At 35.8% G+C, this 15,226-nt stretch overlaps 1 protein-coding gene across 4 annotated transcripts in view; it reads left to right on the top strand.

Annotated features, from left to right (window-relative positions):
- The window catches only part of hpse2 (heparanase 2), an 86,428-nt gene that overhangs the window by 63,698 nt on the left and 7,504 nt on the right, over positions 1-15,226 (top strand). For all 4 annotated transcript variants that reach the window (XR_005281753.1, XM_038296399.1, XM_038296397.1 and 1 more), the window contains 5 exons: positions 38-85; positions 8,221-8,314; positions 9,317-9,423; positions 9,556-9,670; positions 14,284-14,429. Coding sequence is in view for 3 of the 4 variants with exons in the window: in XM_038296399.1 (XP_038152327.1) it covers positions 38-85; positions 8,221-8,314; positions 9,317-9,423; positions 9,556-9,670; positions 14,284-14,429 (510 nt within the window). In the remaining variant the exon portion in view is untranslated. The remainder of the gene's footprint in view (positions 1-37; positions 86-8,220; positions 8,315-9,316; positions 9,424-9,555; positions 9,671-14,283; positions 14,430-15,226) is intronic.

Consider the following 15,226-nt stretch of genomic DNA (forward strand, 5'->3'; position numbering starts at 1 on the left):
AAAATATATTATAACAGTTTATTTTTCTAAATTCCAGGTTCATGAAGAACAGCGGCTCAGTTATAGATGCAGTTACGTGGCAACAGTAGGTATTTTACCCTTTTTTCTCTATTCTCTTATCAAGCTCATGGAATTAATACATGAACATATGAATGAGTGCATGATGAATGACCTATAGTCTTCTTTAAAAAAACTGTTGAAAGGACACATATTACTTCAGTTTTACATTAGTTTGATGAGTCAGGGTATTAGTTAATAACATTGCTCTCTAGACAGATTGATGCATGATGTTAAGAGTCATTTTGCAAATGAAACCTCTGAAAAGAAGAAGCGTGGAAAATTAGTACCACCTGTCATCGTTTTTTTTTTTTTTTTTTTGGTCCATTTAGGAATGTCTACAGATCTATTTAGTGGGTTTTTCTCTAGGAATTTTTGTAGCATCTACCTGAGGATTTTAGTACGATATTTACAAAAGGAAACACATTCACCTTGTGTTCAGGCGACCCGAAAGTGGCTGTGAGAACTCATCAAGGTGAAGGTCAGATGTAATTAGTAGAAATTTTAAGAAACGGAAGGTGGAGGGGCTGTCAGTAAGACTTGGAAAACACCACCCACAGTGTTAAAATCAAACCATATGCTCTGGCTCATTCCCTCTGTCAATTAGCCCGTTTTACACTCAAGGTCCAGATTCCTATCTAACCATGCTGCGTGACAGAAACTCTGACCTCTATAAAAGAAGCCAACCTAACAAAAAGGGAGCACACTCATTGACATGTCTACAGCGCAGGTTTTACACCACTGCAGCTTGTCTGAAGCTGCTTTTAATCCCATATCAGAGGAAAGAAACCTCACACTTAATTGGAACTGGTTTTGTTAGTGGGATTTATTCATCTTGGTGTGTGGATAACGTCTTATGATGCTTTAGTTTAGCTTTAGATTAGCTTGTTATTAGTTTGAAGGTGACATGTTTTCATACCTCCAGATCATAAATAATAGTTGTTGTTTTTTTACAGTTTTACTGTTGGGTTTTTCCTAACCAGAAAGCTTTTTTCTTTTCAAAATTCTTTGTTGAAACAGGAACTTTGTAAAATTCAAGCCAGTTTAAACTTTGTTATAAATTTAAGACTAATAGTTTTGTACAAATTGTGTTTTTTTTCGAATAATGATTTTCAGGGAAGTCAGAAAAAATGTATCCAATTGAAAATAAGCCAAGTCTTCAAGCTACACTTCGTTAAAAAGAAACATGCTAAGTGGAAAACCATTTCATGGACCCGATGATTGCTTATATTATTAAAATAATGTGCTATGGCACAAATTCATATTCTAAATTAACCTGGGGTGGAAAACATTTACTTACTATTATTATTAGTAAAAACATATTTCTAGATGGCAATAAAACAGTGTAGGCTTTTTTGCAAGGCACAAAAATGACCCATGAAGCTTTTTTAACATCACAACCACAAATTTTAATATCTCTTATTGCCATTTAACACGATACACCAAATTGGATCATAAACAACGCATTGCTTTTAATAATTTTTTTATGATAATAAAACCAAAATGTAATGTCTCTTTAATAATACAGCCCCTTTTAAACAATAAAACACCTTTCACATTGATTCCTTTTTTTCTGAGACCGCAGTCGCGGCTTCTTTCAAAAATAAACGCTTTGATTGAATAGGAATAGCTTTAAATCTGCGATAGCTATAGGTGTTTTTTTTTAGCTATTTGTATTGATATTTGCAGAGTATGATATTATCACCACCGCCATGGCTTATAGCCGGTCACACAATGATACTTTACTTAATGCCACCTTTCTTTTAAAGCCAGATGTGTGTATTGCATGACTTTTCCTGTTATCAGACAGAGGTTTCTGTTGCTTCTTCACATTTGGATTAGACCTCTTAGCAGTTTCCTTTTTTGTTTTATTTTACAATTAATTACAGGTATGGTTCCTTGACACAAAAGGTGTTCTTTTTAAGATCCAATAGTTTTAAAAAGACAAACAAGACGGAAAGAAATGGTAAAGAGTATATACTGAATACATTTCATACAACACATTAACAGGAAAATTAAATAATTTAGCAATAAAACATTAACAGGAATAGTTATCAATGATGTTCTGTCCTTTGTGATTAAAATAGGCTTAAAAGGTATCAGAATAAATCTCCTTAACTGGAGCATCATGTTAGGTGATGTACAGCTGGGTCAGATGTTATTTCCATTTTCTGACTGTGGATTAAAGACATTTCAGTTACATGTTCAAAGCTTCAGATATTGTATTAAAACCTAAGCTTTTTTAAATGCCTCCACATTTTATCTCTGCTGTATTCTTCGCTCTTAATAATTCTTTTTGATGTTTAGTGTTCTCCAAAAACCCTCCGCTTGAATCCCTTTGAAACTGTTCTTTGTACTGACATTAATTGATTGGATTTACAATAAAATGCTCAAACTCCCTTATTATAGCAGCAAAAATTCTTAAAACTGTCTCAATTTCCTCTGTTTCTCTTTATGCTAACCTTTTTGTGTTTCAGTCTTTGCCATATTTCAATAGGTGCATTGGAAAAGAATATGAAAAGGTTTTATGGATGCAAAAACTTCTGCAGGGAAGGTTTTGGTTTTATTTGCTTTACCTAACAAACAGTTTTTCTATTGCAAAAGGACAACTGCCTGTGACACTGGTTAGGAATCCAAACTGGAAGTTTAGATATTTGAAATGCCTCTTTAGCGGTGGTATTTGTATAACCTTAAAAGCAGCAGTGTTGGGCTATCCCTTCGATTCAGGCTGACAAATCTCAACAGCTACATGATAGATTGCTCTGAACCTTTTTGCAAACATGCAGGATCCCCAGAGGATGAATCTTAGTGTTGGTTCCATGACTTCTCCTCCAGCACTACCATAAGGTTGACATTTGTGGTTTTTGACTAACATATACTTCAATCAAACACTTAACTACAGCCAGGCCCTCCAAGCATATATACAGTCAGATCTCTTACCTACAGGGGTTGCTTCATGGTGAGAGATTTCAAACAGCCAAACATGTGTCACCAGGAAGCTGGCTGTGAAAATATGAGTGAGTAAAGGTAATGAGACAAATTTACCCTTTTCCACAAGAGTCACTGTTTAGATGCCCCTAAGCAAAGCACATAATGTTAGCCTAACTGTTCCAGCTGTGAGTATTAGCAGCAGAAACATCTGCATGGGAAGCAGCTTCCTGGTGTTAAAACTCTACCTTAGCAAGAGGTGCACTAAAATGGCCATTGCTGTAAACATGCCAACAACATATTATTTTATAATAATTGCTCCAGGAACACTGTAGGTTTCTGGACATTGACTGGACCTGGTAAAGCAAGTGTGATGTCAGTACTGAGCTATATCAATACATGAATTAAATTGGATGAATATTAATTTAAAAAAAGGGCTGTAGTAAAAACATTGCAGAGATGTGTGTCATTTATAATAGCTTACTTTTAAAGAGATGTTAAAGGTTGGGAAATTTGTATCTGACAGGAGCTCTAAATTTCCGGGTGTCGTTCTGCAGGGAGGCGAAAGGATCAGGTGATTTTTTATTTTTTTTAGTGGATAACACACTGGTACTGTACATAATGTCTGTATTTTACACCCTAATTGTGTTGTCACAGCAGATGGACCTTTCTTGATGCAAAATGTACCCCACAAAATGTTCATGATTTGATGCGTAAGATAAATAAATGTTTGCTTAAATATAAAACATATTTTTTTTCTTTTTATCTTTGTCTATTTTAAATGTAAGACAGACATTTCATTGAATCCCAATCAGTCTAACAGCAAAACAAGGATCTTGGCAAATGCTACAGGAACACAGGAAGTGTTTTTGGTTCTGCTTCAGCTGCCAGATTCAATAAACCAGCAACTTCCCTGTCAGTTCAGGTCAAAACATCAAAACAAATGTATTTATGTACATTTTCTTTTGTGTTATTTACATACAACAAAACATCAGTTTTAAGCTCAAACTTTTTTTTTTTTTTTTAAATCAATTCCCTTTTTTTTTTTCTTTGTTCCCATGTATGATGGGAAATTTCCTTCTCTGGGATCTGGCCTGAAGAATTATTGTGAGCGCCCAGGAAAGATGAAAGGATAGCCACATAACTGGTATGACTTAATCCCTGCATTGTTTACAGTTTGAGGCCAGGAGCTAGGGGCCTTTCCAGTGCTATGAGGAAAATTTCAATGAGTCTTAGCTTGGATTGCAACACTGCTTTACCCAGCATGAACTAAATGCAGCTCTGTTCACATAACTTTCACTCACCTGTTTGTCATTTCCACAGATTTTCCATCACAGGTTTTGTAGGAACCTGTGTTTCCAAGATCGTATTGTCTTGTTGTCTGTTTACTTCCGTATTAAGGAAGAAATAGAGTCCCTGCCCGACCCTAATTTTCTTTTTTGGGGCTAAAGATTGCATTTTTGTTTTTGGTAAACTTTAATGAGTTAAACTTTCTCTCGAAATTTGAGAAAGTTTATATTCAGTAAATGCTTTTAAGATACAAACCCACAACTTGGTAAAAAAAAAAAAAAGATAGTACTATTTAAAACATTTTATGTAGAGATCGTGTAAGGGTTGCACTGAGCAGAGACTTAAAGTATCTCAAAGAAGTAAAAAAAAAACAGTCTAAAACTAAATTGTACATCTTCACAATACTTCAAAATAAATAAAGGATATATCTCATGGCCCAATGTCTTATGGACTACACGCCAATGCAGTCTGACGCCTCTCACTCACACTCTTGTACTTTGGTCCTCTTGCACCTTAGCCCCTGGCTAAAGCAGTCACTCTCTCTTTAGCTTAAAAATCCTGCAGACCTATTTTACATAGATATTTATTAGAGATTCCCCTATTCCTGAATGAAGAAATGCTAGATAGATAGACAGATATTCAAGTTGTATCAATTAATTTTATACCCACATCCTTTGAGCTGTTGACTTGTCATTAGATCACAAGTTCAGTCACTGTGCCTAAATACAAATCCACTACATACTTAACAAATTTCTAAAAAAATATATATGGTTTTCCTTAAACTTTAGCATCTACTGCATTGTGTCAGTCTATCACATAAAATCCCAAATTTTTGGACTTTATATGCCAGCCTTCGTCATACAAAATAGACGCTGTTGTATTTTTATAGTAACTGAAACATGAACTACAGGCTGCGCATAATGCCCCCTTGTTTTCTTTCCTTGAACTTTTGAAACTGATTTTGGAATAGCTTTTGCTCTGCCTGCAGGGAGATCTTACAGAGATCTTTGACTCTAAGTATCAACAAAATTCTCTCTCATCGTGGTCTTTTAACATCATTTTTCATTTTCATTTCTTAGTATGACTTTATCTTGAGACCATTGCAGATGTTTTTTGAATTGTTCATTCTGCTAAAGCACAGGACTTCCAGGTTCTCTGCTCATGCAGTCCAACATTTTGACACAGAACTGGATTGTCAAAGTCCTGAAGCAAAATTGATTATGTCAGTTATGTCAGTGTCTGTTTATACAAGTAAAGTGAGCTGACATGTTTTTATAACAAGTTAAGTCCAACGAGGATGAGACTTTTTTGATTACATTTTAAAGTGCTGCATATGTGAAGTTGCTTTATTTATGCAGAAGAAACGTCACTGACAAACCTTATGAAATGTGATTCCGCGCAAAGGGCCAGCTAGAGGGATAAGCATATTATATTGCTGCTCTGTGGTCCCCCTGCTGGCCTGGAAGACCTACAGACTTTTAAGGTTGGCAAATTCTTTTTCATTTAGACTAAATTAAAGAATTAATCAATAAAAAAAAATGTATAGTTAATTACTTTAATGTTCATTAATTTTTTTGCTTTGTTAGCCCTGCCCCTTTTATGCCCCAAGTGTAAATACTTAACCCACAGATAACATAAATACAGTATTACAAAGCTAAAAATGGAAAGGAATAAATAAAATTAAGTTAAGTTTTTTTTTTTTTTTTTTCCTGATCTTGCTGCTTCACATCATGTAATTATTTCCTCCAGCAGTCTAATTGATAAAAGCAGTGGGCAGGGCTTAGATGATTATCTTGAAGTTTATTGGTTGATTTTGTTTCCAGGTTTACTAATCAGTTTTCATTGTCTACTCGTCAAATTAAAGAAACACCTTTAATTATCCTTTATTGAGCTTCAAACAATTAAAGAAACAGTGAGTAATAATGACACTGATTATTCCTAATTAAAACAACACACAAAAAGATTACCCACACCCCATCCCATTGGAGAGCCTTGTGCAACTTTGCAAGTACATAGAGGTGGACGTGGCACAGTTAAACTGAGGATGATGAGTGAGGAAGATTCAGACACAGTAAGTTGTTGTTGTGAATACTTTTGGAGGATATTAGATATTATTCAGAATATTCCTGGTTCGCTTCTCTATCTGGCTTCCATGTTAGCAGGTTGCTGCTCTTTTGCCAACAAAAAAAACAAATGCTGTGATCAGTTTTGGTAACCATGGGACAGTGGTGTCAAAAGTACACACATTTGTTACTTAAGTAGAAGTATAGATATTGCAGTTTAAAAACACCGGTCAAAGTTGGAGTATCAACTTGACCTCTTCACCCAAGTAAAAGTGAAAAACCATGTGCTCCAAAAACTACTTAAAGTATAAAAGTATAAAGTAACCAATTTTTCGACTATTTCGAAAAATTCCTTTAGATAGGGCCAAGGATGAGGGAGATCTTGTTGGTCTCCATTTCCATCTCCCGATATGCTCTCGCCTGTGTCCTAACTTTCAGACATGTCAACATCTTTTTCTGAATCTGAAATTGTAGCATGGAATAGACAATTCACGTTTGCAGTTTGAAGAACAGCTGCTTGCTTCTGATTATTTCCTTTAACTAACCAATGAGTGTTTGCGTTATGACTCATCCAATTGCACTAGTTTTCACTGATGATGTGGATGGAGCCAATGATCTGCATTTGATGGCACACATGATGTGAAATAAATATTTATAAACATAAAACCAAAGCCAAGAGTAACAAGTAATATTTGTTTTAAAAAATTTAAGGAATAGAAAGTACAGATACTTGTGTGAAAATTTAATGAGTAGAAGTCAGAAGTAGGAAGAAAAATATGTAATTGAGTAAAGTATAGATACCTAAAAAGTGTACTTAAGTTTTTAAGGGAAGTTACTTCATTCCTGAATGACGAATTGGAAAGATTTTGGTTTATTTTACACTGGATTTCTTACTTATTTCTCTCCTAAATAGTTACTTACATTTTTTGTATTTTATTACATACAGTTAATCTGAGTCTTAATTCTCTCATCTTGAAAAAATATTTTTACAATAAAAATATGATTTATTTTACTGTCCCTCTGTGAGGACAGTCAGAGTTAAAGTTGGATTAATACATTATCTCAGTTTTATTTCAATTAACAGATATATTAGAATCTGAATCAAATTAAATAATCAATTTTGTGTATAAAAACAAGGAAACTGGCTTTGGTTTTCTACAGTTCACAATCATATTAACCCAAACTATGTATCTATTGCCATTTTTTATTTAACAGTTCTTACTTTCTTTATTTGATAGTGACCTCTATAATAAAAATGTATGTATGGTATCAATATTCTAATTGTAAACATACAAAAAATCCTCAGAGTTTTAAAATGTGTCATTTAATACTAGTTTTTAAATTGTTAATTTAGCTTGAGTCAGCATGAGTCATTTTGCATTCATAAATGTTGGTTTATTGTTTTTTTTTTTTATGGTTAAATAAATCTTATGTTGTTGAAAACATTTGCATACATTTTGATTTGTTATATGGTATGAGATTATTCAATTCCAGATTAATTTCGTCATCAAATTCAACCATGTCAGCAGTTTTGTCATGTTTGTGTATGGATGCAAGAATAAACGGTATTTATAATAATCTGCAAATTAAAGTGACGTGACAGCTTGTTGAGATACACCATTTTGTGTTTTAACCTAAAAGATATATTATAAACTTATTATAAAAAATATTTACAATAGAATAGAACAGAATAGAATAGAACAGAATTATGGATAAGTTATATAGTTATCGTGGTAAAGAAAGTGACTGCATTTGAAACAATTTAAATAGCTTTTTTAGAATATGTACCTTTGTCATTGCAGTGAAAAAAGTACTTAAACATATTTAATTATTTTTTTAAGGAGGTGTTTCTTTGATGGAGTGTTCTCTGTTTTTTGTCTAGTTACTTCATGGATGGCAGAGTTAAAAAAGCAGAGGACTTCCTCAAGACTCGTCTTCTGGACACACTGACAGAACAGATTACTAAAGTCACCAAGGTACTGCAGTTTCATTAAAAATCCTAATTACTGCTTTTTACATTTTCTTTGTTTAAATACTACACATTTCCATGATGGAATTCATTGTTGTAATGCAAATAGTAGGTCTTTACATATTATTTTATTTAGGTTTTATATAAAACAAGCTAAATCATTTTGTTTATAAATCACCATATGAAACATATGAATTTCACAAATATTTTCTTTAATCAACATGTATTTTTTTGTAAATTAGATTCACAGACCACCTTGAGGGGAAGATATGAAAAAAAAAAAATCCATTTATTTATGAAACACGGTACCATTCCTTTGAAAAAGTCATGGTCAACACGAGCCTCTGTGTCAAATCTACTGATTTGTGAAAAAGAAACATCTCAGAGCCTGGGGGAAATGAAACAGCCATTCCCAGCACCAAAATTCATAACAGTAAAAGGTTTCAGAAGATGTATCCTAACCTGGACCATATTTCTTCTACTAAGACTTGGGGCCAGAGGGCTAAATGATATTCCTAGGCTGAAGCCATTTGTGTTCCTCTTTTTGCCAATCTTGATAATATAAAGAAAGAATGAGTAAGAGTGTGCATATGACAGGTTTGTGCTTCAGGCCATGCATACACTCAGCTCTACATAGCAAACCTAATTTATCCATAACGTCTCTCACAAACATCACTGATAAATCTGTACAGGTTTCATTCACACACACATAAGGAAGAATCCATTTGATTTTATTGAACCTGTAATTCATGCTTTTAATAATTTGTTGTTATTGGCATAAACATAAACTACTTCTTACAGCATATGAGCATTTTGGCTTTAAGTGAGTTGTTTTCCACTCTGTTGATAATCCAGCAACATGTGGTCAGTGACGTGTTACCGGAATGAAAACACACATGTACCATCTGCTAAACCTTTTTGTATTCAGGCTGGCATTCAAAAAACCCCAATTTTAAATAGCTTAAGAAATTTTGATGTATTCACCTGCTTTTTTGGTGGCTCTTTACAGGTTGTTAACACACACACTCCAGGGAAGAAGGTGTGGCTGGGTGGACTTGCCCCAGCATGGGCTGGAGGCATCAACAATCTCTCTGAGACCTTCGCTGCAAGCTTTTTGTAAGTGACTTAACACAAATATAAAAAAGATAATAAGTGGAAGTGATGTATTTATCAGCATTGTGGCATTTGTTCTGAAACTAAATGCATCAGCTAGCTTTCTAATATTCCTGTAATTTCCATCTATTCCAGGTGGATAAACACGCTGGGTGTGGCTGCTGTTCAAGGCATTGATGTGGTTTTGCGGCACTCATTCTTTGACTATGGATACGCACACCTTGTGGATCAGCATTTTAACCCTTTACCTGTAAGTTGTTTTTTTAATCAGCCAGATAAGAATTGAACATAAGACATACAGTTTAGCCTTTATCACAACAACAGGATCTGACCCAACCAGTCCTGGTAGGCTCTGAAACGTTTCTTGTGCATAGCCAGGGCTTTGATAGCACCTCTGGCTCTTTCCCGTGGGAGCTATTAGCTGAGATGAAAGCCGTTTAGTGGCGATGAGTGGTCAGACGTAAGGGCAAAATGCCATGTAACCTTAGCCCTTTATCAGAGCTCAGGACAGTGTCACTGCTCCCCTCTACCTTCATCCTAACTGTGTGCCTCTCTGTGTGGGACAGGCAGCCGGTGAGAGATCTGGAACCTGAGACTCTGATATGCAGGCAAGTTAGTAAAATAGCCTGCAACTCTGTGTGGAAATTAGACGCTTAACACCAACTTTTTTCTGTAATTCGGCCATCCAGGAGGAAAAATACACTTTTTAATATGTAATTGATATTTAATTGCACAATTTAGAAAATATGCAATTAAATATATTCTTAAAATTATGGCTTAAAAATCATTTTAAAAGATGTTGGATTCAGATATATATATTTTTTTTTTATTTCAGCCCCTAAAATCTTAATTTGAAATTCCAAAATCTCTCCAAAACTTTAAATGGTATTATCTATCTCTTAGATCCAACTTATAGCCCATAGTTCAAGCAGAAGTCTGGTTATTTTTCTCTAAAATGTATCAATCAACATGGCCTCATTTTTCCTTGCTCCTCGTTTCCATTATTTTTCTGGGAATGTTGAGCTCCCGCTAGGATCACAATGCTTTTAACATGGCTGGATGTCTGACGGCTGTGCAAGCCTACCTGCTGAGAGAATTCACTGCAGGGCCAACCTGTCCTCTGCATGGGAAATTTATGACTTGGCCTCTTCCCCTATAGGATGACTCTGCCATTGGTAGAATCCACTCAAAGCCCTCAGCCCATTAAAAGACTGAACCACTTCATCTTTTTTCCACACTTTCCTCCTCACCTTCCCTGTCCTTACTGCTTACCCTTCTTTTGTAATCATACTCCCTTTTCCTGTTTTCTTTGTTGATTTTGCTTTTCATGACCAGACTGTCTTTGGAGGTTGGTGTTAAGCTCCTCTTCCAGGCTGACGATGATCTAAGATATATTCTTTAAGGAGCAGACATCTGCTTTTTTGAAGAACATATTGCTCCTGTATGAAGGGTAAAAACATTTATATTACATACCAAGGCAGGTTGAATATTTTCTTTTCTTTATAAAAGTATATCTTACTCTTATTCTTGTATGCAATCTGCAGTTTAAAAAAGTGAAATTATTATTTGTTGAAGAGACCATCTGGAGTCTGAAGGCTGCAGTCTGATACTTCTATTTGGCTCTAAAATATTAATCTGTAGCCCTATAATTAGTTTATGAGTTTCAATAAAATAATAATAATGCATCCCAAAAAGAAAAACAAAGTACAGCATGACCTCTTTTTTTTTTTCAAGTGTTTATCCCTTTCAACTACACCAGTAACAACAACGGGGTTTTACTTTTTGGTTATTTCATCAGTGTTTTAGTTGTGCCCACATGGCTCTCTTGGATTTTGGTTAAAACTGTTTTATGATTGCATTGTTTCGCTCTGGCTGCTCCTGCAGGTAATGTTTGCATTTCTGTTTATCTTCAATGGAAGAGTCTAGACTATGCTGTGATCTATCCAGCAGTTTGACAAGAAATTAGACAAACATGTAAGCTGGAGATTCAGTACCATGGAAAGTATGTCTAAAACCAATATAGAATTATGTCATATCTATAACTGTTTTGTCAACAAATTTGGAGTCGGCTTACACTAAGATGCACATATCTGTTTGTGCTTTAAGCTATATTTGTGAAAATTTTCAAAACATAAAACTAGAGAAGAAAGTCTCCAATAGGCATGATGTACTTACGATAGATCATAAGTCTGACCGGGTATTCATCTGTCAGTCATTGTCAACAATACACCACTCTATACTGTGCTCTGCTTCTTCGATGCCTTGGCAGCAAATTAAGTTAAAGTCTGCGTGGAAAAAAGAAGCCTTTAAATGTTGCCATATGCAGGATTGCATGGGAACTTCCTGAGGAGCACATGTTGTTCTGGGTCTCTTGAAGAGGTGTTGAGTCTGTGTAGGCTGTACAGTGGGATGTAGTATGGTGGACTTCTTAATGAGGATAGCCTCAAACAACAATCTATAATGTAGCATAATGTTTTGTATGAATTTAATATTAAAGGGGTGAATTTTAAAAATGGATCTTGGTTCTGTCAAACTACACCCATGTTTGGGTGTTTTTTAAATCTGACAAATTTCTTTTAAATATGCTTTCTAAATGCATTTTTCATTAAAAGTTAGCAAAATAAAATTTATCTCTACAATCACCAGAATACTTTCTTGCTAGGTTAATTCAAAATGAGGGAAATATTTTTAAATTGCATAAAATAAGAGCTAATCTTTGCACAAAGCAACTGTTTCCAAGAAAAATATGTTAAAATATAAAAAGGCCCTATCAGAATTCAGAAGGTTTAAGCTGTCAACTGCCAATTTCTTTGCTGCCATCACTAATTGTTTCAGTAGCAATATAACTGTCAGATAACAAACATTGTAAAACACTAGTCTACCATAAAAAAAAAAAAATAATAATAATTTTAGTGTTATATTCTTGTGGTTAGCAAGACTGGTATTGGAAAAATAGCAGATGCTCTATCATTTATCTAATTCAGAGAGCATTAATTATTTCTCAACTGTATAATTCTAAATTGCTGCCATTATTTCTAAATCTAACATAGCCCAAGACAGCACAGGCCGACGGTTTAAAGGAATAAAACAGAGCAACTTAGCTGTACCCCTTACAGCGTTTATGTCGTCTGTTGAAGCCTTGCTCTCTCTCACCCTCTCACAGCCTAAGTGAATTGGACATGTTTTGTAATATTTTAGGAATAAATAGCTTCTTAAATCTCTTTTCTTCCTCTGACTGAAATAATATCTCCTTTTCCCCCAAAGGGTGTTATAATCAACTTGTTTTGCTTAGTCAGGGGTCTTTGCTCATTAGAAAAATAAATGATTTTATGAGTTTATTACTGATGGGACTGCATCTCTATTTAAATACAGCAACAGAGTTTACTGGGACCTTGAGTACATATGCAATTTTAGCACTGATAAATGTTTTAATAGAAAAAAAAACAATGGATAAGGATTGGGACAAGCTTTAAAGGGGTCATAGAATAATTATATAGGGTATTTGGTGCTTGTCCTTAAGGTCTCTGAATGGGGTGTGGTTATGAGCCCTAGAATGAAACGACAGGTTTTCTTCCTTTTATGGTATGCTCATGAATATTTAGATGAGCTGTGCACTGATTGGTTGTTTAGGACGAGTGAAGCTGCTGAGCAAAGATGCATCATAGCAACAAGCACTCATTCACTGAAACATCAAATTGTTAATATGGTAGGGTGACCAGACGTCCTCTTTTTCCTGGACATGTCCTACTTTTCATACCCAAAAAAATTTCCGGGGGTAATTTCAAAACCGTCCGGGATTTTGGTCGATTACAGTGCAGCAAAATGGAACCGTCAGCCCCAGGGCTGGTCCGGGAACCCCGGCGGATGGGGCAAGGGCCCAGCGGGGGACGGAGCAGCTGAACCCGACCCGGTGACAGTAGCCTGGACACCGGGGCGGCCCCAGGCAGGCGGGGGAAGCATACAGTTACCGGGTCGGGTTTGCTCTTTCCAAAATAATACTTACAGCTTGTGGTTATGATGGCTTTACGGACGGAATAGACCCACCTTTTAGTAAAAGAAGTTTAGTAAATCCTGCTTTGAACTGTCCAAGATTTTGAAAGCTGTCTTCCAGGAAAATGCTTAGAGCAAATGAACAGCTGAGCATCAAAATATGCAGGGATCTTCTGATACACAAAAATAATCTATGCCTGTTGAGTCTTCAGATCCTTGGGAAGACGGTAAAAATGTTCCCCTTTCTCAGTACAGCCTGGAACACTGCATTTACACCTGGGGTTCTGTCTCATTTTCAATAGAGAAACTGCTTGCTTTGTAATTCTTGTTAAAGTAAACCCAACTGTAGGCTAAACAGCTAAACTAGTGTCTTACATCTACCTCTATTTGTGTTCTTGGGCTAGTGAACCAGTGGGCTTGTCTGTATGTCAATTTCCGGGTGTGACAAAAGTACAGGCCAGAACCAAATAAGGAAAACATCCCCAAGTTGACAAAAATTCGGGGCTTCGTTTGGATTCACCCGTTTCATGGTGGAAGTTTTAAAATTGTGAGATTTGCAGAGAAAGGAGGTGTCAATGGGGTTTGAACTTCTCTGTACGTCAATTTCACCCATTGAACTATTGTTATTCATTAATGACTATGTAAACTTGGTTTTGCATTCTATGACCCCTATAAGCAGCATTTCAAGTTTAAATATAAAAATTGAACTAGTTTCTCTTTTTTAGAAATTGACAAATAAGAAATTCAATATACAGCCTCATGTTTTAGAAGTGCTAAATTCTAAACGATGAAGGCTATATTAGTAAAGTGTTTAATGCTTTAATTTCTGTAAAATACATCTATTTATGTGTACCAATGGCCTTGCTCCTACAGGACTACTGGTTTTCTCTGGTCTTCAAGCGCCTTGTTGGTCCGAAGGTTTTAGCCGTCCGAGTAGCTGGACTGCAGAGGAAGCCCCAACCAGGGCGAGTCATTCGGGACAAGCTACGAATCTATGCTCACTGTACAAGCTACTACAAGTATGTACAAGAAATCATTTGATTTGGACAGCTTTTCTCCATTCTAAGAAAAACCTAGCATTGCTTTGAAGTGTTAGAACAAAGCAGACTTTTGCAGTTAAAACAACCCCCAGTGTCATTGTGCAAATACCAGGAGACTTATTGTCTGTTGGGACGAACAAAATCCCCTGCTGGCTCATTTAGCTTCCCATAAATAAGCAGTTCGTGGACACCCGCTATTTCACAGCTCGGTGTCTATAAAAGTTAACGGGTATCACTTATCAGGTGTGTGAGTTCTGACTCCCTGTCGTCAAAGAGCCGCTGAAAGGTGTGCTAAGCCTTCATCCCATCTCAGATTGGCTGGAGGGGGATATTTGAGGGGGTCGGAGGAGGGACAATAAGGCCGTCTGTGCTGGGAGGAGATAAAGGAGTGCAACCATGGTCTGTTCAAGGTTATCGTCTAACCCTGGCCAGAGGCTGTCAGCACCAAGCTAGACTTACTCTACGGCCTTACCCTAGACTTGGCTCACTTACAGGGGGAGCATCTCAGTAAAGAAAATTTGGTTAAAAGGTGATCAGACAGTCTAATGGTATATTATACATGGCAAGCATGAAGACTCTTGACAGTTTTCAACTTGTTTTTTGCTAAATTTTGAAGTGCAGCGATGTTATCTGCAGAATTTCTGGAGTTGTTTACTTATGATCAAATACTTAGGCCTAAAATCATCCTCTTTCATATGTTAAAGCCCTTCTATTATTTCTGCCACTAATGGTCGTCACAATCAGCATTTGAACAAACGTTGTTGTGTTGGTGGTTT

The sequence above is a fragment of the Cyprinodon tularosa genome, unplaced genomic scaffold, assembly GCF_016077235.1.
Source record: "Cyprinodon tularosa strain WSP-4 unplaced genomic scaffold, ASM1607723v1 ctg37, whole genome shotgun sequence".
Lineage (NCBI taxonomy): Eukaryota > Metazoa > Chordata > Actinopteri > Cyprinodontiformes > Cyprinodontidae > Cyprinodon > Cyprinodon tularosa.